The 21,461-nt window shown below is 57.7% G+C and overlaps 1 protein-coding gene across 3 annotated transcripts in view; it reads right to left on the reverse strand.

Moving 5' to 3' along the window:
- The window catches only part of GTF2I (general transcription factor IIi), a 145,214-nt gene that overhangs the window by 99,578 nt on the left and 24,175 nt on the right, over window positions 1-21,461 (reverse strand). Inside the window, exons 17-26 of one of the 3 annotated variants that reach the window (XM_040972794.1) lie at window positions 20,268-20,317; window positions 19,992-20,048; window positions 18,820-18,903; window positions 16,714-16,897; window positions 16,372-16,400; window positions 7,211-7,288; window positions 6,907-7,099; window positions 5,282-5,319; window positions 4,225-4,361; window positions 3,363-3,463 (exon numbers count right to left, since the gene is read on the reverse strand). In XM_040972794.1, coding sequence (XP_040828728.1) covers window positions 3,395-3,463; window positions 4,225-4,361; window positions 5,282-5,319; window positions 6,907-7,099; window positions 7,211-7,288; window positions 16,372-16,400; window positions 16,714-16,897; window positions 18,820-18,903; window positions 19,992-20,048; window positions 20,268-20,317 — 919 coding nt within the window. In that variant the 3' untranslated portion in view covers window positions 3,363-3,394. Of the gene's footprint in view, window positions 1-3,362; window positions 3,464-4,224; window positions 4,362-5,281; window positions 5,320-6,906; window positions 7,100-7,210; window positions 7,289-16,371; window positions 16,401-16,713; window positions 16,898-18,819; window positions 18,904-19,991; window positions 20,085-20,264; window positions 20,318-21,461 lie in introns of those variants that run through there. The other 2 variants (XM_040972793.1, XM_040972787.1) reach the window with 2 other exon arrangements.

Here is a 21,461-nt window from a genome sequence, read left to right on the forward strand (position 1 = left end):
GGTAGATAGACCCTCCCCCTAATACATCTTGCATTTCTTACAAAGGAGGGGGCGGGGCTTGGAGCGGTGCTGAAGTGTAGCAGGTTAAGCTGCCTCTTGCTTGGCCAGCATCGTCGGAGTCCCAGTTATTCTGTCTCCAATCCTAATCCCTGTGTACACGCTGGGAAGCAGCAGAAGATGGCCCAGACGCGTGGGCCCCTGCCACTATGTGAGAGACAGACCAGGAAGAAACTCCAGGCTCTTGGCTTCAAGCCTGGCCCAGCTCCATACATTACAGCCATTTAAGGAATGAATTAGTGGGTAGAAGATTTCTCTCTTCTCTCTGGAGTCCTTTCAAATAAATAAATAAATTAAAAAAAAAAAGATACACAGGGGGCCCTGGTGTGATAGCCTAGTGGTAAATTCCTTGCCTTGCAATTGCTGGGATCCCATATGGGCACTGGTTTATATCCCAGCTGCTCCATTTCCCATCCAGCTCCCTGCTTGTGGCCTGGGAAAGCAGTCGAGGACGACCCAAAGCCTTGGGATCCTGCACCCACATGGGAGATCCAGAATTAGTTCCTGGCTCCTGGCTTCAGAACGGCTCAGCTCTGGCCATGGCAGTGAGCCAGTGGATAGAAGATCTTTCTGTTTGTCCTTCTCTGCGTACACCTGCCTTTGCAATAAAAATAAATACATTTTTAAAAAAAATTAAAAACAATAAATAGGGCCACTCTTTGGCCACAAATGGGGATTCAGCAGGATGGTTGGGAATACCTGCCAAGGAGGGCGTTTGGTCGTCCACCTAGGCCTGGCACCGGCGGACTTGTCCCCCAACCCCCACCCCACGGGCGGCATGTGCTAACACTGTGACTGCCACTCCCCTCCGCAGGCCCTCCACCCCGCCTTCCCCTTAGCTTATTGCTTTATTGCTGTTTTCAGTCGGATCTAATTCCAGCGTTTTCTATCATCGCCATCTCCTCTGGGGAGCAGATTCTGACACAAAAGGCTCTGTGTACCCAACGGCTGGGTGCGGGGTGGAACCCAACCCCCCTCCCGCTGCAATTAGCGTGTTTACCACGCAGCTCCAGCTCTTCCTCCCCACATCCCTCACTTAGCACTTTTGAAAGCAGAACTGCTTTCTGATTTTTTTTTTCACCGCCCCCTCCGGGAGATGGGGGTGGGGCATGTGTTTACATACCCAATAACAATTCTCAGTGTCGAGTTGCAAAACACCAAGTCATTTCGTTTGGGCGACAGATGGCAACTAAATGAAGTTTAATTAAAGAACCAGGGCTGCGGATGGAAAATCTCTCTAGAAATCTGAGTGTGTTGGGATGCAGTGTTTGCATAAACTGCGTCTGGGGGCCTGCGCACTTAGGTTTTGTTCGTGGTGGAGATTCTGGGGGGGTTGATGGGGCCAAACCTGGGCCAGACCTGGAACCTCTTGTTGTAATGCAGGGGTACCAGCCAGGGCTCCCCAAAGCCTTGGGGTGGGGGTCGTCTGCACCCTCGCGCTTCATCTGGGTTGAGGCTGCTGCAGCCGACCTACTTTGCTGCATGCATTTGCACAAAGGATGGATGGAGCTGGTTCTGAGGCTGGCCCAGCACGGTCCCAGGGCACTGTGACTGCCAGCAGATCCCAACAAGCCCGAGGCCACTGTCTGCCCCACAGCGGACCCAGCCAGCCAGAAGTAACTTCTGGCTGTGGCTGCAGACCTGACTGCCTAGAATGAGGGGAGTGGGCCGGTGTGGGCTGTGGGAGACGGATGGGTGCCAGTAGCTGCCAGGTGGGCTGGGTTGCAGGCTCCAGCCTTGGAAAAAGAAGGGAGGACAAGCTGAGGGATGGGGGGGCTAGGTGAGGAGGGGAGGCCTGAAACATCACAACGTGAAAATGCCCTTTGGATTAGCAAGGGGCTACAGGTGGGAGTCTCAGGAGGTTAGAGGGCCAGGTGACAGGTGCGAGGGGACACCTTCTTGATTTCCGTAGCAATTTCTCTGAGGAGGGGATGGGGCCCCTTAGGGGACCTAGTCCATTGCAGGAACTGAGGATGGAGGGGTCTGGGTCTTGGGGAACTGTGGGAAGGAGGAGGGGACAGCTGACTGCAGCGGTCAAGGAAGGGTGTACCAGGACGAAACAGAATCTGAACCTCTGGGCTGAGGCTTCTCTTCCCAGCCCCCGGGAGATGGACAGAAGCTCCCAGGTGGATGGCACATAGCTGAATCAGGTTTCTGGTCCTCTACACGGCAGGCTGCATCGGGCGCATGGCAGGCTGCACTGGGCGCATGGCAGGCTGCACTGGGCGCATGGCAGGCTGTACTGGGCGCATGGCAGGCTGTACTGGGCACATGGCAGGCTGCACTGGGCGCATGGCAGGCTGTACTGGGCACATGGCAGGCTGTACTGGGCGCATGGCAGGCTGCGCTGGGCGCATGGCAGGCAGCCCCGTGACCCTACCTGTTTGCTGGCCGTCACAGCCCTGTTGCCTGAGCCTCTTGTCATTCCCTCAGCGTGGCCCCTGTGCGCAGGCCCGATCCCAGGGATGCACCTGCTGCTGCCTCCTCCCAGAACACCCTCCCCACCCTCTCTTCTTGGATCCTGCCAATATCCAGCTGTCTCTCCAAGTCTCAGCTCCAAGGACTTGTCCTGATTTTGATACCAGCAGAGAGTGATTCTGGTTTGGGGGCTGTCCCCAAATCCTCTCCCCCTCCAAGCCAAGGAGGGCAGGCAAGTTAGGTCCACTAGACGGTCATCACAGGCCAGGCTTCGTACAGCAGTCGGGCTCTTCTGACTGGGTTCCACACTCTATTTCATCCCCTCCTTTGCAAGATGCCTTTGAACCAGCCCCAGCCTTGCCCAGCCCTGCAAAGTTCCTGGGGTTCTGACAGTGTCCCCTCCCACCCCATGTGCTCTCCAAGGCTCTTCCTGCCTGTCCCTGCGCTGATGGTCTGGTTTTCAGGCCACAGGGAGGGGACGGAACCGTGGCTGCAGAACTGGTGATGTTAGGGCGGTGGGAGGCTTGTCCAGGCCACTCCTGTCTTCTGTGGCTGTCCATCCTGAGGTCACGCCCCTGGGGGCAGCAAAGCCACAAGTGACATGGTGTGTTTGGCCATGAAGGTGGAGCCCCAGGAGACCATCTGAACCAAAGTGTCCCATGACAGCTGTGGCTGCAACTTCCAGAGAGAGACCCAGGGTACCCACTGCAGAGAAGCAAAGAGCTAACACTTGTGGTGGTTGTTTTTTTTTTTTTTTTTCCCTTTTTACTTATTTAAAAAGGCCTTGGTGGCAGGAATATAGTGTAAAAATCATTGGAAAAACTAAAAGGCAGCGATACATATCCGAATATACATTTTGTACATAAATTACATTTCCTTTAGTCTTTTCTGAGTGAGGTCGTGGCTTGGTACTGAGGTCTTAGTAGTTAAGAGGCCCTGGCAGTTGCATGTTCAGGCCAGCGTAGTCCACCATGTACATCGGCCACTGCTGTGGAAGGGGACAAATGAGGCGATTAGGACGCAGGCCAAGCCACCTCTGCTGCCCCTGCCCAGCCCCCAAGCTCTGCTTGCTCCGCAGCTTCTTCCAAGGCCACTACCACACTGCCTGGCACACTGCCTCCGCAACCTGAGTCCCAGGGGCTTACATTGCCAGGCTGTCCTGCCTGCCTGGGGTGGTGGGCAGGAGGAGAGAGAGGGGAGCCCGGGTGGATGGGATCAGAGGAGGAGCTACCTGACTTTGGGGTTCTCCAGGGAGGGATGGAAGGGAGACACGGCACAACGATGAGAAAGTCCACTTTTAAATGCGACCCAATATTCACCCCCTTGCGACTCCGTGCAGATCAGAGGGGGCTTGGCAAGCTGTCTTCTTGACAGGTCAGGCTGTGCCACCTCCTGACCCCCACTTGCCCCACTGGCACACTGGGTGACCTTTGCACACGGCCAGGGCTGTGGCAAAGCACATGCAGATATGGTGACACCCAATCTCTATGGGACTCCAGGAGCCTGCCCTGGCCCAGCTCAGGCACCACCCCAGGGGCATGGCTAGTCCCTTCCTGCTCCTGGCTTCAGCTTGCCCATCTGTCCAGTGGGCATGGGGATTCCTGCCCGCATTCCCTTCTGAATAAATGGGCCAGACCACCTGGTGGGTGGGCTAGGCAGGTGCAGGGGCATCAGAGTCCCACCTCCCCCCGGGGACCCTGAACCCACATTCTGAGGGAGGGGATAGAATCTGGAAGCGGGCAACTTTACCACGACTGATATCTGGTTGGCCGATGCCACGGACTCTGGGTTGGAGGATGAGGAAGAGGAGGAGGAAGAGGAAGAGGAGACGGAATTGCCCTCCGATACCCGCTTTCTCTTGCGCTTGGGCAGGCTGCTATCTTTGGCTGCTGGGAGAAAGGGATGTCGGTGATGGATGTCAGGGGCCTGGGAAAGGCCTTGTATCCCATCCCCATGCTCGGCATTGCCCCCAAGTCCCAACTAAGGTCATTGTCCAGCCTGGGTCTGTATAACCAGGTCTGACTTCACCCTCTGGCTCCCACTTTGTCCCTTTCCCAACAGGGGCATCTCCCTGGCCCACTGACAATGTGGGGTTCTGGCCTTGCCCCAGCCCCCTCCCTCGAGCTTCTTGCCTAGGAGGTCTGGCAGCCCACCAGCCCCCACCTTCAAAGGATTCTGGGAAGAGTACAGCGTGACCATAACCATGATTGTGAGTGCGACCATGGAGCTTAAAGCCTGGGTCTGTTTCCTTTGGGATAAAACTTAAGATCTTGCAAGGCTGCTGAGAGAGTCCGCACACAGGCTGCTGGGCCAAACACCTGCAGTGGGATCTATTTCTTGGTCAGGATCCCCAGGGGTGGATTCTCTGTCACAGCCTTCGCCCCAGGCACCTGCTCCCCAGGTACCTGTGGGGAGGCTCTATGTGCCTGTGCACAGAATGGAACCAGGCTAGGGCAGTGTCCATCGGCCTGACCCCCGTGGAGTCTTATGTCCATCACTCCCCTACCCAGGGTAACTGTGCAATCCTGCTCAAGGACCAGGCCCCCATTTCTGGCTTGTCATTTCTCCTTGCCAACCAGGCTGACTCTCCGCTTTGTGCCAGTGCAGGCAGGGTACCTGCAGTCCATACAGTGCCTTGCCTGTTCTTGCAGCTTTCCATACACTCCCAGGGCAGGACAGGAGCCCTGCTTTCCTGCACACATGGCTGGCCATCCACGGTGTGCCCACCCAGCCCACGTGTGTGTGAGTCTTCATGAGGCCCACAGGCCTTGGTCCTTAGGAGGTGGAAGGGTGGCCTCTGACTCACCTGACACCTTGGCATCATTGCAGATTTCTGCGAAAGGCCTGAAAGAGAGAGACACACAAGGCAGCCGTCAGAAAAGCAGGTGTTGCCTCCTCCACGGAGCAGCCCCTTTAGATAAAATGTTACTGCTGCAGCTGGGTGAGGCCTGGCCCCACGAGGTCCCATTTCAGATCCATCAAGTATCAAGTGAGGGTGTTGTCTGATGCACACAGTCCATGCAGTCATGCGGGCTCCCTCGTATGGTGTTTAAAATGCTGTGGCTGTTGTGCAGTGGACCAAGCTGCTTCTTGCGATGCCCACATCCCAGATCAGAGTGGCGGCTTGAGTGTTAGGGGCTTGGCTTCCCACCCACCTGCTTGTTAGTGCGCCCCAGAAAGCTGCCCGAGTATGGAGACCTCTGCCTGTCAGTGCCGGAGATCCAGATGGAGCGCCTGGCTTTGAACTGACCCCAGCTTTTGTTGTTGCAGGCACATGGGGAGAGAATCACTGGATGGAACATCTCAGCCTGTACATATACATATATTTTAAGATTTGCTAATTTTTATTGAAAAGGCAGATTTACAGAGAGAAGGAGAGAAAGATCTTCCATCCGTTGATTCTTTCCCCTTATGGCTGCAATGGCTGGAGCTGAGCCAATCCAAAGCCAGGAGCTGGGAACCTCCTCTGGGTCTCCCACATGGGTACAGGGTTCTGAGGATTCGGGCCATGGTCTACTGCTTTCCTAGGTCACAACTAGGGAGCTGGATGGAAAGTGGAGCAGCCATGACACACACTGGTGCCCATATGGGATCCCAGTGCTTGAGGGTAGCGTACTAGCCACTTGAGCCAAGGCACCAGCGCCTCCCTAAGTTCTTTTAAATAAGCAATCATGCTGATGTATTAAAAAGAAGAGTATAAAGGTGTACGATAAAGAACAGGCACTTGTTTCCTCCTGGCGAAGGGAGTACTGACCCAAAAGTGTTTGAACAGCCCAGTCAGGGAAAATCACAATTTAATGCAAACCCTTGGAGGGCTGCTGTCAGGACACCTGGGTCTGGTCTCAGCCAACCCTCCCTTCCTTGCTGGGCCATCAGTTTCAGGCAGGTGGGAAGCCCTAGCCCCGCCCACCCACGTGGCTGGCCCAATCCGACACGCCAAGCACTTGTGCCACGCCCACTCAGCATGCCCCGCTCACTTTGGACGGCCCCACTCACAGGTCCCGCCCATTCGGTGCAGTCCTCTCACTTTGGTAAGCCTCGCCCACCCCACCCTGTGTCACGCCCACTCGGCAGTCCCCACTCACCCCCTGTGCCCCACCCACTTGGACACGCTCCACCCTTGTGCCACACCCACTCGGCAGTCCCCACCCACCTGGACACACTCCGCCCATCCCAGTACGCTCCACCCCTGTGCCACACCCACTCGGCAGTCCCCACCCACCTGGACATGCTCCGCCCATCCCAGTACGCTCCACCCTTGTGCCACACCCACTCGGCAGTCCCCACCCACCTGGACATGCTCCGCCCATCCCAGTACGCTCCACCCCTGTGCCCCACCCACCTGGACACGCTCCACCCTTGTGCCACACCCACTCGGCAGTCCCCGCCCACCCTCCCTTGCGCCCCGCCCACCCCGCTTCGGGCCCTCACTGGAGCTGGTTGATGATGACCATGCGGACATGCTCCCGCGCCTTGAGGATCTTCTCCAGCCGGTGGATGTCGTAGGTGTTGGGGTTCCGGAAGGGGATGTCGTCGGGCAGGCCCGTGACCTCCACGGCGTCCGGACTGTCTCGGATGAGTTTGTAAGGGACCAGGACAGGCCGGTTCAGGCCCAGGGCCTCGCCTGCAGAGCACAGCCGGAAGAGGCCCCTGTCAGAGGCCGGGCCCTGCTGGCTGTGGGGGGAGCCCAGGGAGCAGGCTGGCCGGCGGGGTGAGGGACAGGGGCGGCTCTGACCGTATTTCTCATTAAACAGCTCCTTCACTTGCTCCCGCAGGATCACCTTCTCACCCAGTCTGTTGGCGTCATCTTCATCTACAAGGTCAAGACGGGGCATGAGAGTGGGCCCTGGGCTCCGGCCGCAGGACCTGGCCCTCCCCAGCACACAGCACTGTTGACCTTGGGGTGGGCGTGGGGCGCAGGCTCTCCTGCGGGCCCACTCTGCGGTTTCTGGTTTCAGTTGTCCATCCTTCTTTCTCCTATTGTATTTTTTTTTAAAAAAGATTTATTTACTTTGATGGGAAAGGCAGATATACAGAAAGAAGGAGAGACAGAGAGAAGACCTTCCACCTGCTGGTCCATTCCCCCCAAAATGGCTGCAATGGCCAGAACTGAGTGGATCCGAAGCCAGGAGTTTCATCTGGGTCGCCCACACAGGCACATGTCCCAAGGTTTTGGACCATCCCCTACTGCCTTCACAGGCTACAAGCAGGGAGCTAACTTGGTGGGAAATAGAGCAGCCAGGACATGAACCAGCTCCCATATGGGATCCTGGTGCATGCAAGGCCCTTTAATCACTGCACTGGGCCCTGTCTTTTCTAAGCGTTTACTTAATGACACCATGCCCCACCCCCTTTTCCTTCTTTTGTAAGAGAGACCCAGTTTGCTTATAGAGAGACCCAGAGCTAGAGAGAGAGAAGAGACAGATCTTGTATCTTTTGGCTAATTTCTCAAATGATTGCAACAGCTAGAACTGAGCTCACAGACAGAAACTGGGAGCCAGGAGCATCCTCTGGGTCTCCCACGCGGGTGCAGGGTCCCAAGGCTTTGGGCCATCCTCTGCTGCTTTCCTAGGTCCCAAGCTGGATGGGAAGTGGGACTGCCGAGACACACACTGGTGCCCATATGGGCTGACAATGCCGTAGACAGATGAGCATGCTATCCCCTTGTGTCCGGCCTGTGGCCTCTCCCCACTTAAAGTCCAATTTTTAGTTATGTATTGGAAAGGCAGAATTACAGAAAAAGAGATCTCCCATCTGCTGGTTCACACTCCCAACCAGTGCAGGTCTCCCACATGCGTGGCAGGGACCCAGGTACTTAAGTCATCCCCTGTGGTTTCCAGGAAACTGGAGTCAGGAAGAAAGCACAGCCAGAATTCGAACCCCGGGCACTCCAACGTGAGCTTCCCAGTCTCCTACATGAGAAGTCAAATGCCCACCTCTCCTTCCCACAATGTCCCCAGCAAGGCTTCCAGCCATGGAAGCGTCTGGCCTGGGGGTTGGGGGGCTGCTAACTGCTTGCAGTGCCTCCCCCTTACTTGGGATGTGACAGGAGACTCAGAATACTTGGTCAGGCTGGGGAACCCCCCACTCCCAGGAGAGCAGGAAGCAAAACAGACCATGGAAAGGTGGGGGTGGGGATGGTTTGTGATGGACACCAGAGGCTAGGGGAGGAACCCAAAGCCTGGGCGTGGCTGACTTGCAGCGGGACAAGGGGAGGCTGTGTCCAGCATGCTCTGCAGGGAACCTAGCTTGGCCCTTCCCAACTCCCCCACATCCACCCACCGCTGGGACCTGGCCCAGTGATGGCTTGTACAGTGGGAAGTCCTGAGCCGGTTTCATAGGGTGGGGGTGGGGTGGAGCTGTGAGATAGGCTGGGTCAGGGCCACTGGGGACAGGACCAACCAGCAAGTAGTGTGTGTGTGTGTGTGTGGGGGGGGGGGTGTCTCTGGAACAAAACAGCTCCTGTTCTCATCTTGGAAACACGTGGTAGAGTTCATTTCTGGCTAGCCCAGAGGCAACCTGGAAACAGCTCTGTCCTCTGACTCAACCTCTGTAGGTGGGAAGTTGCGGGGTGGCACTCCTCGCCTGCCCTTTAACTCTGCTGGTAGCGGGGGGAGGGGGAAGACCTAAATCTTAGGGTGGACACCCCATACCTCCTCCCGACCCTGCTGCTGTAGGTCCCTATCTGGTAATGTCCACACCCCTGACCTTGGAATCCAGACAGGCTCAGAGAGGCTCAGCTGCTTGTCTCAGGCCACACAAAAGTGACCTGTCCCAGGCCTGACCTTGCCCTTGACCCTGAGCCCTGAGTTGTCAGAGAGTCAGTCTCTCCATCTGTAGAAAGTGACCACCAGGTCTGTGGCAGGTTGGGTTGGGCTGGGCCGCAGGGCTGGAGAAGGAACTGACCAGACAACTACAATCACCAGCGTGCATGTAGGCTGAGATGGGTGATGGACTGAACTGGACTCTGTACTGGCTGGCACATGCAAGAACGCTGGGGCCACCCCAGGTGATGTTTCTTGGGAGACTCCCCACCCAGCTGGGCCTCTGGACTCAGAGGGTTTGTGGTCCAACCTTGGAGTACATGTGTCGGGGACTGGGCCTCCTCGATTGCTGATGCCTGGGCAGTGTTGGCATGTCCAGGTGCACCTGGAGGACAAGACGGCCAGCTCATTTAGGCTTGCAGAGGACGTTGAGTGGCATGTCAGAAGATGGAGAGCAGAACAGGTTGGATAACACTGCTGGCTGAGCTTTGGCAGCAAGCATCTGGGTGAGTGGATGCACTGGGGTGGACTCTAAGCCAATGGACTGAAAGGACTTTCTCAACTTTGGAGCAGCAAAACCAATCATGTCTTGGAACTATCAAAACCACTCAAGTAACACCCTTGGAACATCAGAGGGCCTGGGTTCGAGCCCTGGTTCTGGCTCCAGGTTTTTCTGCCAATGTAGACCCTGAGAGGCAGGGGTGAGGGCTCAGTAATTGGGTTCCCATCACTCACATGGGAGACCTGCATCGCATTCTCCGCGGGTGACTGGAAGATAAGCAGCAGGTGGAAGCTTCAATACTCTTTGCCAACGCTTTTCTAAAGTGTTGGCATTTGACACGCAGTTAAGCTGCCATCTAGACTCCCACATCCTATATGGGAGGGCCCAGGATGCAGGTCCTGGCTTTGCTCCCAAGCCCAGCTTCTTGTTAGCGTGCACCCTGGGAGGCAGCAGATAATGGCTCACCAGCCTGGGGGGGGGGGCCCTGCCTCCACATGGATCTGCACTAAGTTCCCGCCTTCCCATCCGAGGGCAGCCCCACCCCTGGGCAGGGGTTCGAGCAAGCGCCCGGCTGGGGCATGGGCGTGAGTCTCACTCCTGCTCCTTCCCTTTCTCCCCTCCCCTCCACCCCCTGCCCCATCCCCAAGGCTGGTCAAGGCCAGGTGTGCCCGGCAGGGCTTCAGCATCTCTCTTGGGCGGGAGACAGCAGGTGCAGGCAGTGGGTTACATAGGCAAGAGGAAGAAGGAAACATTCGGTGGCTGGAAAGTGGCGTAGCACACTAATCCTTTGCTTGTGGTGCTGACATCCCATAGGGACGCCAGTTCAAGTCCTGGCTGCTCCACTTCTGATCCAGCTCTCTGTTAAATGGTCTGGGAGGGTAGCAGAGGATGGTCCGAGTCCTTGGGGCCTGGCACCCGCATGGCAGGCCTGGAAGAACCTCCTGGCTCCTGATTTCAGACTGTTCAGCTCTCTGCCAGTGGTGATCGTTTGGGGAGTGACCCAGCGGATGGAAGATATTTCTGTCTCTCCACCTGCACGCACTGGCGGGGTGAGCTCGTCCCACTCTCTCTCCCCTTGCGTACACAAGGCGCCTCTGATCCTGACCATGAGGGCCCCCTCCTCCTTGTCTTATGGGTCCCCAGCCACATGCAGACCCTCAAGAGAGACAGAGACCCCTACTCAGGCTGCACAGGGACCAGTAAGGATGCCCACATGTGAGCGGGCATAGGGCACATCACAGGGTCTGACTCAAGTCCTGGCTCCTTTTCCCCTTACCTCCTCAAGCCCCTGTCCAGCTCCCTCCTCTTGCCCACCCTGGCAGGCAGCAGTTGATGGCTCAAGTACTTGGGTCCCTGTCACCCATGAGTGACCCGGATGGAGGTCCAGGCTCCTGGTTTTAGCTTGGCTCATCCCCAGCCTTTGGCCTTTGGGAGGTGAACCAGTGGCTAGAACTGCTCTCTCTGCTTTTCAAATAAAACAGGAAAAAAACACACGTCTGTCCCCTGACATCTACAAAGCCAATCCCAGGCCACTGTCTTGGGGACTGTACTCTCCCTGCTGCTGCCTGAGTGAGAGGTGGCACGTGACACAATGTGGTGGTTCTTGGATTCCAGAGCTTACAGGGGGGGCACATCTAGGAAGCTCCACTTCCCCTTCCTCCCCGGGACCTTAGAAGCCACTATGACCCTGACCTTGAACCCAAACTCCTTGCTCAGTCTCTTGGCTGGCTCCGGGTGCTTTCCGGCAACAAGTGGAGGGGGGCTCAGCCCTGGGGGGAAAAGTGGGGTGCCCCTGAGCTCCAGGATCACACCCTCCTCCTCTTCTCCCCATTCTTGATGATCTCAGCATCTGGCCTGGAGCCATCCCTGCCCTTGAACTCATACCTAGATGACCTCACCCTGTCCCAGGGCTTGCAAATACCAATTCCAGGTTCCTGCTTCCCCAAATGACACCTCAAGTCTGAACAGCTCCCCTGCAGGTTAATAACAGCCTCCCCCATTCCTCCCTTCTCCCCCAAGCCGAACCCTCCCCCAGTGCCATGTCTCCGCCTCCTGTCCTGGCTCAAGCGCAGTGTGGTCCAACCCAATGCCTTTTTCCCACAGCCCACAGCCCAGACTTTGAATTCTGCTGCTTTAGCATAAAATGCACCTTCGCTCTGTGACTCACAGCCCTGTGGCCACAGACAGGACTGGCCCCATCTGTCTGTAGCCTCGCACCTGGGCCAGCGAGCCTTCCAGGAGGAGAGGGAAGGGGAATGTTTTGGACACAGAGGTCAGGATGCCATTTGGTAGTCCTGGCTCCTCTGCTGCTGGTTCAGCTTCGGGGGGTGGGGGATGGGCAGCAGATGACGGCCCATTTGCTCAGAGGAGCCCAGCCATCCACATGGGAAACACGGGTGGAGTTTCTGGCTCCAGGCTCCTGCCTGGAGCTTGTGGGCATTTGAAAAGTGAAAGAGTGGTTGCAAGCGCGCTCTCTCTCTCTCTCTCTGCCTTTCAAATACAATGGAAAGCACATTTTGAGAAGAGCCAGGTCTACCTGTCCTCTGCTTGCAACTGTGCACGCAACTTGGTCCATCGGCAAGGCCTCTGGCATCTGTGCCCCAACACCCTGGCAGGTGACCCCAGGGCTTTGGCCCCTCCCCTTCTCTAGCCTCTCTCCCGTCCTCCATCCTGCCCCTTGTCCTGCCCTGGCGCCCCATCCTGCCACCAAGGGTCCCCTCTACTTTTCTCCTCCTGTACCCCCGCTGCCGTTCCTACCCTGTCGGAATAAAAGGACCTCCTAATATCTCACTGTCTGGTGTTTTCAGTTTAAGGACTCGGCTGTGGGAATTAGCTATGCGTAACAGCTAAGAACTTTACGTGCATTTAAAAACCTAACAATTTTGATATTCCAGAATGCCAGGACCCACTCGGCGTCTGCAGAAAACAGGGGGAGCTGGGCCAGACGTGAGGCTGGCAGCTGGACGCTACCCTACAACCGCCAGCTTTTCCAGGGCAGGCAGGAGGGAGAGTCTAATTAACAAGCCGAAGCAGGATAATTAAGTGGAGAAACATGTGGCTGGCGCGGGAGCCGGGGCTATCTTTAGAACCTTGAGAAAGGATGGTTTTGAGTTCCTGAGAGCTTGACGGAATTGGAAGGGAGCCGGGGGCTGGGGAAGGCTGGGTCAGAGGAGGCAGTGGGTGTGCGACTAGGGGGAAAGAAATGACCAGCAGAAGGGAAGAGGGTGAGGGGGGCACTGCAGAGGGCACCCAGAAGGGAGGAGAGCAGGGGACACTTCAGAGAGCACCCCCATTCCACAAGACCACATGGAAGCAGAGATCCAGAGAGTGCGAGTCAACTCAACCAGGATCACAGATGACAAGTCAACTCATCCAGATTCACAGGAAGTTAACTTATCCAGGATCACAGATAGTGAGTTAACTCATCCAAGAGCACAGGACGTTACATTTATCCAGGATCACAGATAGAGCCGGTGTTCTTGCCCTTACGACCGCTCAGCCCTTTCCACAACACCCCACTTCCCCTACCCCATCACGGCCCAGGAAATGTCCCCTTTCCTAGGAAGTCCACCCAACGTGGTTCCGTCTGGATGGAGGTGGCACCACTGCCTTTGGAGAGCTCCTGCCAGTGGGATGGCCACCCTCCACCTGGCAGTTGAACTGGGTCGCAGGTGGCACTGGGCAGAATGAAGCAGCTTGGGGGCTCCTGAGAGGGGACAGTTAGCTAGAAGTCCTTAGAGCAGACTAAGCGGGGACCTCCTTGACAAAGCTGCCCCTTCCTCCCACTGGCACTGTGTGGCCTGCCAGGTGCTCCAGGCTCCTCGGCCGTGGGGGCGTCAGCGGGAGAGCTTGCCAAGGCCAGGCCTGCAGGGTCCAGTCCACGCTGCAAAGCCAGGCCTTCCAGGCCCTCCGCGCTCCGGCCTGGCCGGCCTCTTCACCTCGCCGCCTCCCTCGCGCTCCTGCTGGCTCAGCCCTCCTCCTGGCTTTGGGCTTGGTTTGCCCACTCCCCTCACCCCCATCCCGAGGTGCCAGACCTTGGTGTATGCAAGGAGATGGAGGCCCAGGCAGGCAAACCAGACTTGCTGGAGTCGCACAGGAAGTCGGCAGCTCTGCTCTGCCTCTGGGTTCGGTGGGGGAAAGGGGTGCCCTGCTTTTGGGAAGGGGTGATGGGGGGCAAAGAGGAGGAGAATGAAGAGGAAAGGAAAGGTCACCATCCTACTCAACCTCAGCTTAAGCGACCGTGGGGACAGGCAGTTCCCTCCCTCCCAAGGCTCTTCAAAACCACAGTTCTGGAATGTTCTGCACTGCTACCTTCCCTTCAGCGAGGCCCAGAAGGACATCGCCTCCTCTCCCAGCATATGAAAATGGCTGCCTCACTGCTCCTGCCAGAGTCAGTTCCTCTGACCTCCAAGTTCCTCCTGGGGTAGCCCGGAGAGCAGCTGTGCCCGGGGCACTGTCTGCTGGCCCCAGCCCTGAGGGCCCCTTGGGCTGCTGCCAACCACTCACATGACCCTAAAGTGTCTCATGAGCTTGTGGGGCTGGCTTTGGGGACAAGCTCAAGTGTGACCGTTCCAGAACTTTCTGTCCTGATACCCCAGTGCCACCTGCTGTCAGGGTTCCAGTTCCCCTTCCTAACTTCCACCTCTCAGCCCCTTCCTGATGTCTGCTGCCCAGCAAAATGTGGCCAGTTCTTGGCAGGTCTGGGTGCCCTGCCAACGTCTGCCAACCTGCTCAACACCAGCTGTGGCTGCCCTAGTCCCTGCTGCCCAGCACAGCATGCCCATGCCCAACACCACTTCCCATGTGCTTTTCTGCCTCACTTTCCAACTCTTAAGAGGCTGCAGGATACCACGGCGTGTCTTTGCTGTGCCTGCCAAATGCCCCGCCCCCTGGCCATCCAGGATGAGACCTTGACTCCAGACATCACCCTTCTCTCACTTCCTCATGGCCCAGAATCTTTGCACAGGGCGACTCCTGATGACCCGCCTCCCACATTTCAGGTGCTAACTTCCTTCAGCCGCGGCAATCTCACATCAACCTGCAGGCCCACCCCCCCCAGCTGCTGTGCTTGTCTCCCGGCCCCACACCCTGTGTGTCTATGGAGCTGTCTCCCCCACTAGTCTCCAAGCCACCATTCGCCTCGATCCAAATAACTTAAGACCTTCCTTCAGCCATGAACCTTAACAAGAGACAGGCGCAGCAGCAAATGTAGGAGCGGATGGCAGCCAGGAGGGGGCAGCAGAGAGCCACACGGTGGGGCCGGCGTGAAGGCCTGGGATGGTGGCAGAGCCAGCCTGGGGTGCAAAAGAACATCTCTCTCTCTCTCTCTCTCTCTCTCACACACACACACACACACACGCATGCACACCCTGAGTGACCCTGAAGCACACTGCTTACCTCTCTGAGCCTGCGTGCTCTGGTAAGACTAGTTGCTCCCCCTCCCTTTTTAAAGATCTATTTATTTGAAAGCCAGAGCACTAGAGGGAAGAGACAGAGATGTTTCATGCACTGGGTCACTCCCTAAATGCCTCCAAACAGCCAGGGCTGGGCCAGCTGCACCCAGAAGCCTGGTCTCTCACATGGGTGGCAAGGACCCAATCACCTGGTCCATCCTCTGCTGCTTTCCCAGGCACATGAGCAGGGAGCTGGATGGGAAGTGGAGCAGCTGGGACTCGAACCGGTGCCCCTATGGGATGCAGGCATTGCAGGAAGGCATTTAGCCATGCTCACCTCTTGGGTACCACCTGATCTTTCCCGTACCTGTGTGGGTTGAGCCTCCGGCCCCCACGCCCTAGCCCTAACCCTCCAGTCTGGCTTTCTAAGTCCTGCCTCCCCAACTCCAGGAACGCTTGAAATCCCACATCTTGCTGTCCACCGGCTCAGTAAGGAGTCTGCCACCTCCAGGACATCCACCAAGCCGAGCAGCGGGGGTCCAGCAAAGGGGTCCAGCCTCCTTGCGATGGCTTAGGGCTGAGGTACCTCCCCGGACCCGCTGCCATTTCAGGAACTGCCCGGACCTTGCTCCTAGTCCTAGTCCCCGCCCCTCCCAACTCCACTCCCAACCAAGAAGCACCACTGGGTTGGTGCTGGCTTCCCGTCTCTCCATGCATAGGTCCTGGGGCCAGCAGAGCAGCCTTGAGTATGGAGACAGCCTTGGTCGAGGTTGGGAGATTGCCCATGGCAGAGGTTGGGAGTCTGGATACTTTTGGGGTGCACAGAGACCTGTATCATGCAGGACTGGGCAGCTGCCCTCACATCGCAGCCTGGAGCTCCGGAATTCTCTCCCATCCTGGCAGGAACCTACCTGTGCCTCAGGCGGGCATCTGGGTCAGCCATCAGGAGGAAGCCTGGCCCAGCCCCTCCCTCCTCAGTCCTGACTGAGATGCCAAAGTCACCAGCCCTTTCTCTGCCGTAGGGAGCCGGGCCAGACTCCAGCTTGGCCCACCCCCATCCACTGGCGGCAGGTGTTCAGGGCTAGCCAGGAGAACACAAAGGCTGGGGCTGGTGCTTGTCCCTGGCCCGCAGAACCCGTGTCCCTCAGTGTGCTCCGCTGCGGCTTCTGGCCCCCGGTCAGCACCCCAACCTCCCCCATGCCATGCAGCCCCCTGTCCCAGAGCTCATGTCTCTTACCAGGCTTTGGAATGAGTCCCTGGAAAGGTCTGGAAGAGAGAGACAGAAGTGAGGTGTCAGGGGAGGGCCTGGGAAGTGGAATTTGGAGCCCACCGGGGTGGGGGGAGGACTTACTGCCATGCCCACGGTTGCTTCAACAAGCACAAGTAGGGGCGTTTGGGGTGTACTGCTCTCTCAGGGGCTGCCCTTGCTGTGGGGGCTGTGATGGGGGTGCTGGTCTCCATTTTGGGGGTTCCTTATGTCTTCAGATGGCCGGCTGCTCCTCTCCAACCACCCTCACCCCAAATCCCAGGCTCCAGGATGGGGCCTGCAGGTGCAAGCTCCTCCCCCCCACCCCAGTACCTGGTGACAGTGAACTTGATCTTGTCAGCCACGGCGAGGATGCGCTCCAGGTTCTGAGAGCCGAAGGTGCAGGGCTTCCGGAAGGGGATCCCGGGGGGCAGTCCCTCGATGATCACAGAGCCAGGGTTGCTCTTGATGCGTTTGTAGGGGACCTGCACCGGGTACTTGATGCCCAAGGCTTCCCCTGTGGGCGAGAGGCGGAAGTCCTGCCTGTCAGGGATGAGGGAGGGGGCAGGCTGTGTGCAAGCAAGGCGCATGAGGGCCTAGCGGAGTGCTGGCAGGGCTTGCGAGGGTGGGGCTGGCAGCTAGGGGGGTTGGATGCGAGCTGGACAAGGAGCGATGGGTCTCTGCCTCGCTGCCAGCTGTGAGGCCACCCCAAGGATGGCACCTGTCGGCAGCCAGTCTTTCTCTGTTTTGTCTGCTTCTCAGCCTGCTTCACCACTGCTCTGCTTGGTCAGCAGCAGCCGGACCCAGGATGGCAGATGGCACCTGTGGGCCAGGAGGCAGGGCTGGGCTAGGCAGCGAGGGTGCCACTCAGACCTCATGTTCCCTTTCTGTACCCAGCTTTGGCTCTCAGACTTCCATCAGCTGGTTCTCTCCCCACGTAGTTGCAATGGCCAGAGCTGAGCTGCTCCGAAGCCAGGAGCTTCCTCTAAGTCTCCCACGAGGGTTCAGGGTCCCAAGGCTTTGGGCCGTCCTCAGCTGCTTTCCCAGGCCACAAGCAGGGAGCTGGATCAGAAGTGGAGTAGCCGAGATTCAAGCCAGTACCCACATGGGATGCTGGTGTTACAAGTGGCAGCTTAACGTGCTGTGCCATGGCACTGGTTACAGTAAGTGGCATTTTAACCCCTGCAGATCCGGCTGCTTTAAAAGCTGTGCAGGGGCCCGGTGCGACAGCTCAAAGGCTAAATCCTTGCCTTGCAAATATCAGGATCCCATATGGGCACCGGGTTCATGTCCCTGTTGCTCCACTTTCCATCCAGCTCCCTGCTTGTGGCCTGGGAAAGCAGTGGAGGATGGCCCAAAGCCTTGGGACCCTGTACCCTCGTGGGAGACTTAGAGGAAGCTCCTGGCTCCTGACTTTGGATTGGCTCAGCTCTGGCCGTTGTGGTCACTTGGGGAGTGAACCAGCAGATGGAATATCTTCCTCTCTCTCTCTCTCCTCCTCTCTGTATACTTGACTTTCCAATAAAATAATAAAATCTTAAAGAAATAAGAAAAGACACTCCTAGCATGTCAGAGGTATCTGGGTTCAATCCCCGACCCTGGCTCTGACATGAGCTTCCTGCTAATACAGACTCCGGGGCAGCAGTGATGGTTCAAGCACGTGGGTTTCTGCCGCCCACGTTGAGATGTGGAGCGTGTCAGCATCTCCTGGCTTTGGCTCCAGCTAGGGGCTGTGGTACACATTTGGGGATTGAACCAAGTATAGAATGGGAGTCTGTCCTTTTCTCTCTCTAAAATAAAACAGAAATCATAGGGGCAGACAGTCCTCTGGATGCAGATGGCATGGGTGGCTCTCCTGCAGCCATTTTGCCAGTCTGAGGTGCTATCCACACTGTCGGGACACACACACCCAAGGCATCCCTGAGCTGCTGTTAAAGGAAGACGGCAGACCATGGCCAGCCACGGTGCGGGCAGGTGCCTTGGCTGTGGACTTGGAACTCACCAGACAGTGAGCAGGACCCGGCTCTGGCCACCTGGCCTGCAGTCCCAGTGACTGGGTCTTCACTCGAAGTCCCAAAGTGCCCCCGCCCCCCGCCTCCCGCCGTTCCCTCTCCCCCTACTCCTGGATGCATGCAGCCTCATAGGCTCACCTCCGACTGGTGGCCCAGCCCTGCCCAAGCCACCCCCTTCCCTGGCCTCTGCCCTCCCCTCCACTGTCCTGGCTGCTTCAGTCACACAGCTGGCTCCCCCTGCGGCCCCTCCCCTACCACGTTCAGGACCTGCCCCAGGGCCTTGGCACGGCCACTCATCCAGCCTGGGCCTGACTACCCTGCCTCCCCACCCTGCCCGTCCTTCACCCTGTTATCTAGCACCTGCACCCCACCCCTGAGTCCTGGAGGTACACTCCTCCCTAGTGGTGCATGCAGGACCCCGGCTCACCGTATTTCTTGTTGAACAGGTCCTGTACTTGTTCCCTGAGTGTGTTGGCGATATCTATCCTGGACAGTCGGGTGTCGTAGTTCTCTGCCAAGGGACAAACAAGCGCGGCTGTAGGGCCGGGGCGCACGTGCACGTGCCCAGGACTTTGAGGAAAGTTTTAGAGCTCGTGTGTCTGCGCGTGTGCGCACGAGGACATGCGTGTAGGGATGCCTGCACGGGGACACATGTTCTCCCAGAAACCCTTGCACTGTTGCCCCAGCTGCTGGCCAGCGGTTGACATTTATAAACCGCCTATTCAAGATCCGAGTCCCAGGGGTGCCCCGTGCCCAGGGTCTGCAAGCCAGGGGGCAGGGAGGGGGCACACTTGGTGGACCAGGTGGCTCTGCCGGATGGGGTGGCAGGTGCAGTCCCCCCAACAGACAGCAATGCTGCCTGGTGGGCTCCCAATGGACACCGGCTCCAGTACACGGGGCTTACAAGGGCCCCTGTGATCCCCCGGCTTACACCATGGGGTCCCCGGACACATCTCCCTGCCAGGCCCCCTGCCCTCTGCGAGATGATCCTCATGGAGGGAGGGGCTTGGGCATGGGGTCCTGCAAACCAGTGGAGGGGGATGAGGAGAGACATAAGGGCTCTCCTCATTATAGAACTTTCTGGAAGGAGACTGAAGGCAGTAGGTCACGACCTCCTGGGATTCGGCACCCCTCCCCGGGGAGGCTGGCCCTTCCTGCCACCTGGTGTGCCATCTGGGACCACGCAGGGCCAGCCTGGAGACACCCATCCTTAGGGACACACGGGCTGCCCAACCCCAGGATGGAGGAGGACACCGCTTATATCCGCATCCTATCACCTGTGGGAGGTGGCCTGCTTAGGACATTGCCTGTCCCCCAAGACCCTGGCGCCTTCCTAACCACTCCTCTCTTCCGCCTGGGGACCTTCCTGTGGTCCTTGCCCACCTCTTCCTCCTTCCCTGCCTCTACCCTCCTGGGCTCGCCCTGATTTTGCCTCTTCCTTCAGGAATCCCTCCTGGGTTTAGTAAACTCCCAGTGCAGAGCCAGCTGCTCCCGGGCTTGTGTCCAGCTTCCCTCGGACTTGTTCACGGCAACTCAACTCCTGGCCTGGCCCACCTCCACCCCAAGCAAGGTCAAGGCCAACGGCACCTTCTATCTTACCTTGAAAGCCCTGTCTCTTCAGGCTATCATCCACCAGGGGGTCCCCAGCATCGCGCTCTGGTGGCGAGGGAGAGAAACCAGGGTGAGGGGGTGATCCCGGGACCCCCAGGTGACATCGGGAGGGCGGAGGGGTGGGGCAAGCCAATGTGTGCGTGGTGGGAGGCGACAGGCCACCAGGACAGTCGCAATGGCCAGGACAGAGGAGGCAGGGGGAGGAGGAGGTGGCGGAGGTCGGGCCCTCCCACACCCGCCATGTGCCCGGCCCGTGACAGCTACCTTGGGCGTCTGTAACGTGTTCCTTGACACCGTCCGTGAGCAGCTCGGGCCTGGAAAACAGCACGAGTGGGGTCATGAACAGGGTTGCCTGGAGCACCCCCAAGTTTGCCCAATTTACCCTTCTGAAACTCAGGCTACAGTGCTGTGCACTGTAGGGGTGCCCGGGCTGCACGATGCCAGCCAGCCTGGGCTGGGCTGCCTGATGGTCTCGCCCTTAGTTCCAGGGCACTGTTCCAAGGTCCTGTGTGATGGGGATCAGGTTATGATGAAGCTGGCAAAGCTGATGCCTGCAGTGCCAGGAATCCACATGGGTAACAGTTTGAGTCCCGGCTACTTCTCTTCCCATTCAGCTCCCTGCTTGTGGCCTGGGAAAGCAGTCGAGGACGGCCCAAAGCCTGGGGACCTGCACCCGTGTGGGAGACCTGGAAGAAGCTCCTGGCTTCAGATGGGCTCAGTGGCCATTTGGTGAGTAAACCAGTGGATGGAAGATCTTTCCTGCTGTCTCTCCTCTCTGCAAATTTGCCTTTCCAATAAAAAATAGAATTAATCTTTAACTTTTTATTTTACTGTAAAGGCAGATTTAAAGGAGAAGAGACAGAGAGAAAGATCCTCCATCTACTGGTTCACTCCCCACGTAGTCGCAATGGCCAGAGCTAAACCAATCTAAAGCCAGGATTCTTCTGAGTCTCCCATGCGGGTATAGGGTCCTAAGGCTTTGGGCCATCTTCGACTGCTTTTCCAGGCCACAAGCAGGGAGCTGGATGGGAAGCAGAGCAGCCGGGATGCGAATCAGTGCCTAAATGAGATGCCGACACTTGAAGGGGGAGGATTAGCCCTTTAAGCCATCATACCAGTCCCAAAAAATACATCTTTAAATAAGAGAGAGATTTATCTATTTATGAGAAAGGCACATAGAGAGACTGCCATCCACTCGTTCACTCCCTAGATGGTAGCGACAGCTGGAGTCGGGCCAAGCGGAGGCCAGGAGCTCCATCAGGGTCTCCGCGTGCAGTGCTGGAGCCATCACCCAGTAACTCTCCCAGTCACCTGAGCAGGGAGCTTGGATCAGCAGCGGATGAGTGGGGGGCTCAACCTGGCACTCTAATGTGTGAAGTGGGCGGTCCCAGTGGCAGCTTAGCTTGCCAACGGGGGAGACCCTGTTCGGGGGTTGAGGCCAAGGCCAGAGCCTGTGGT

Source organism: Ochotona curzoniae, unplaced genomic scaffold (assembly GCF_017591425.1).
Source record: "Ochotona curzoniae isolate NIBS_2020 unplaced genomic scaffold, NIBS_Ocur_1.0 contig_2321, whole genome shotgun sequence".
NCBI classification, from domain to species: Eukaryota; Metazoa; Chordata; class Mammalia; order Lagomorpha; family Ochotonidae; genus Ochotona; species Ochotona curzoniae.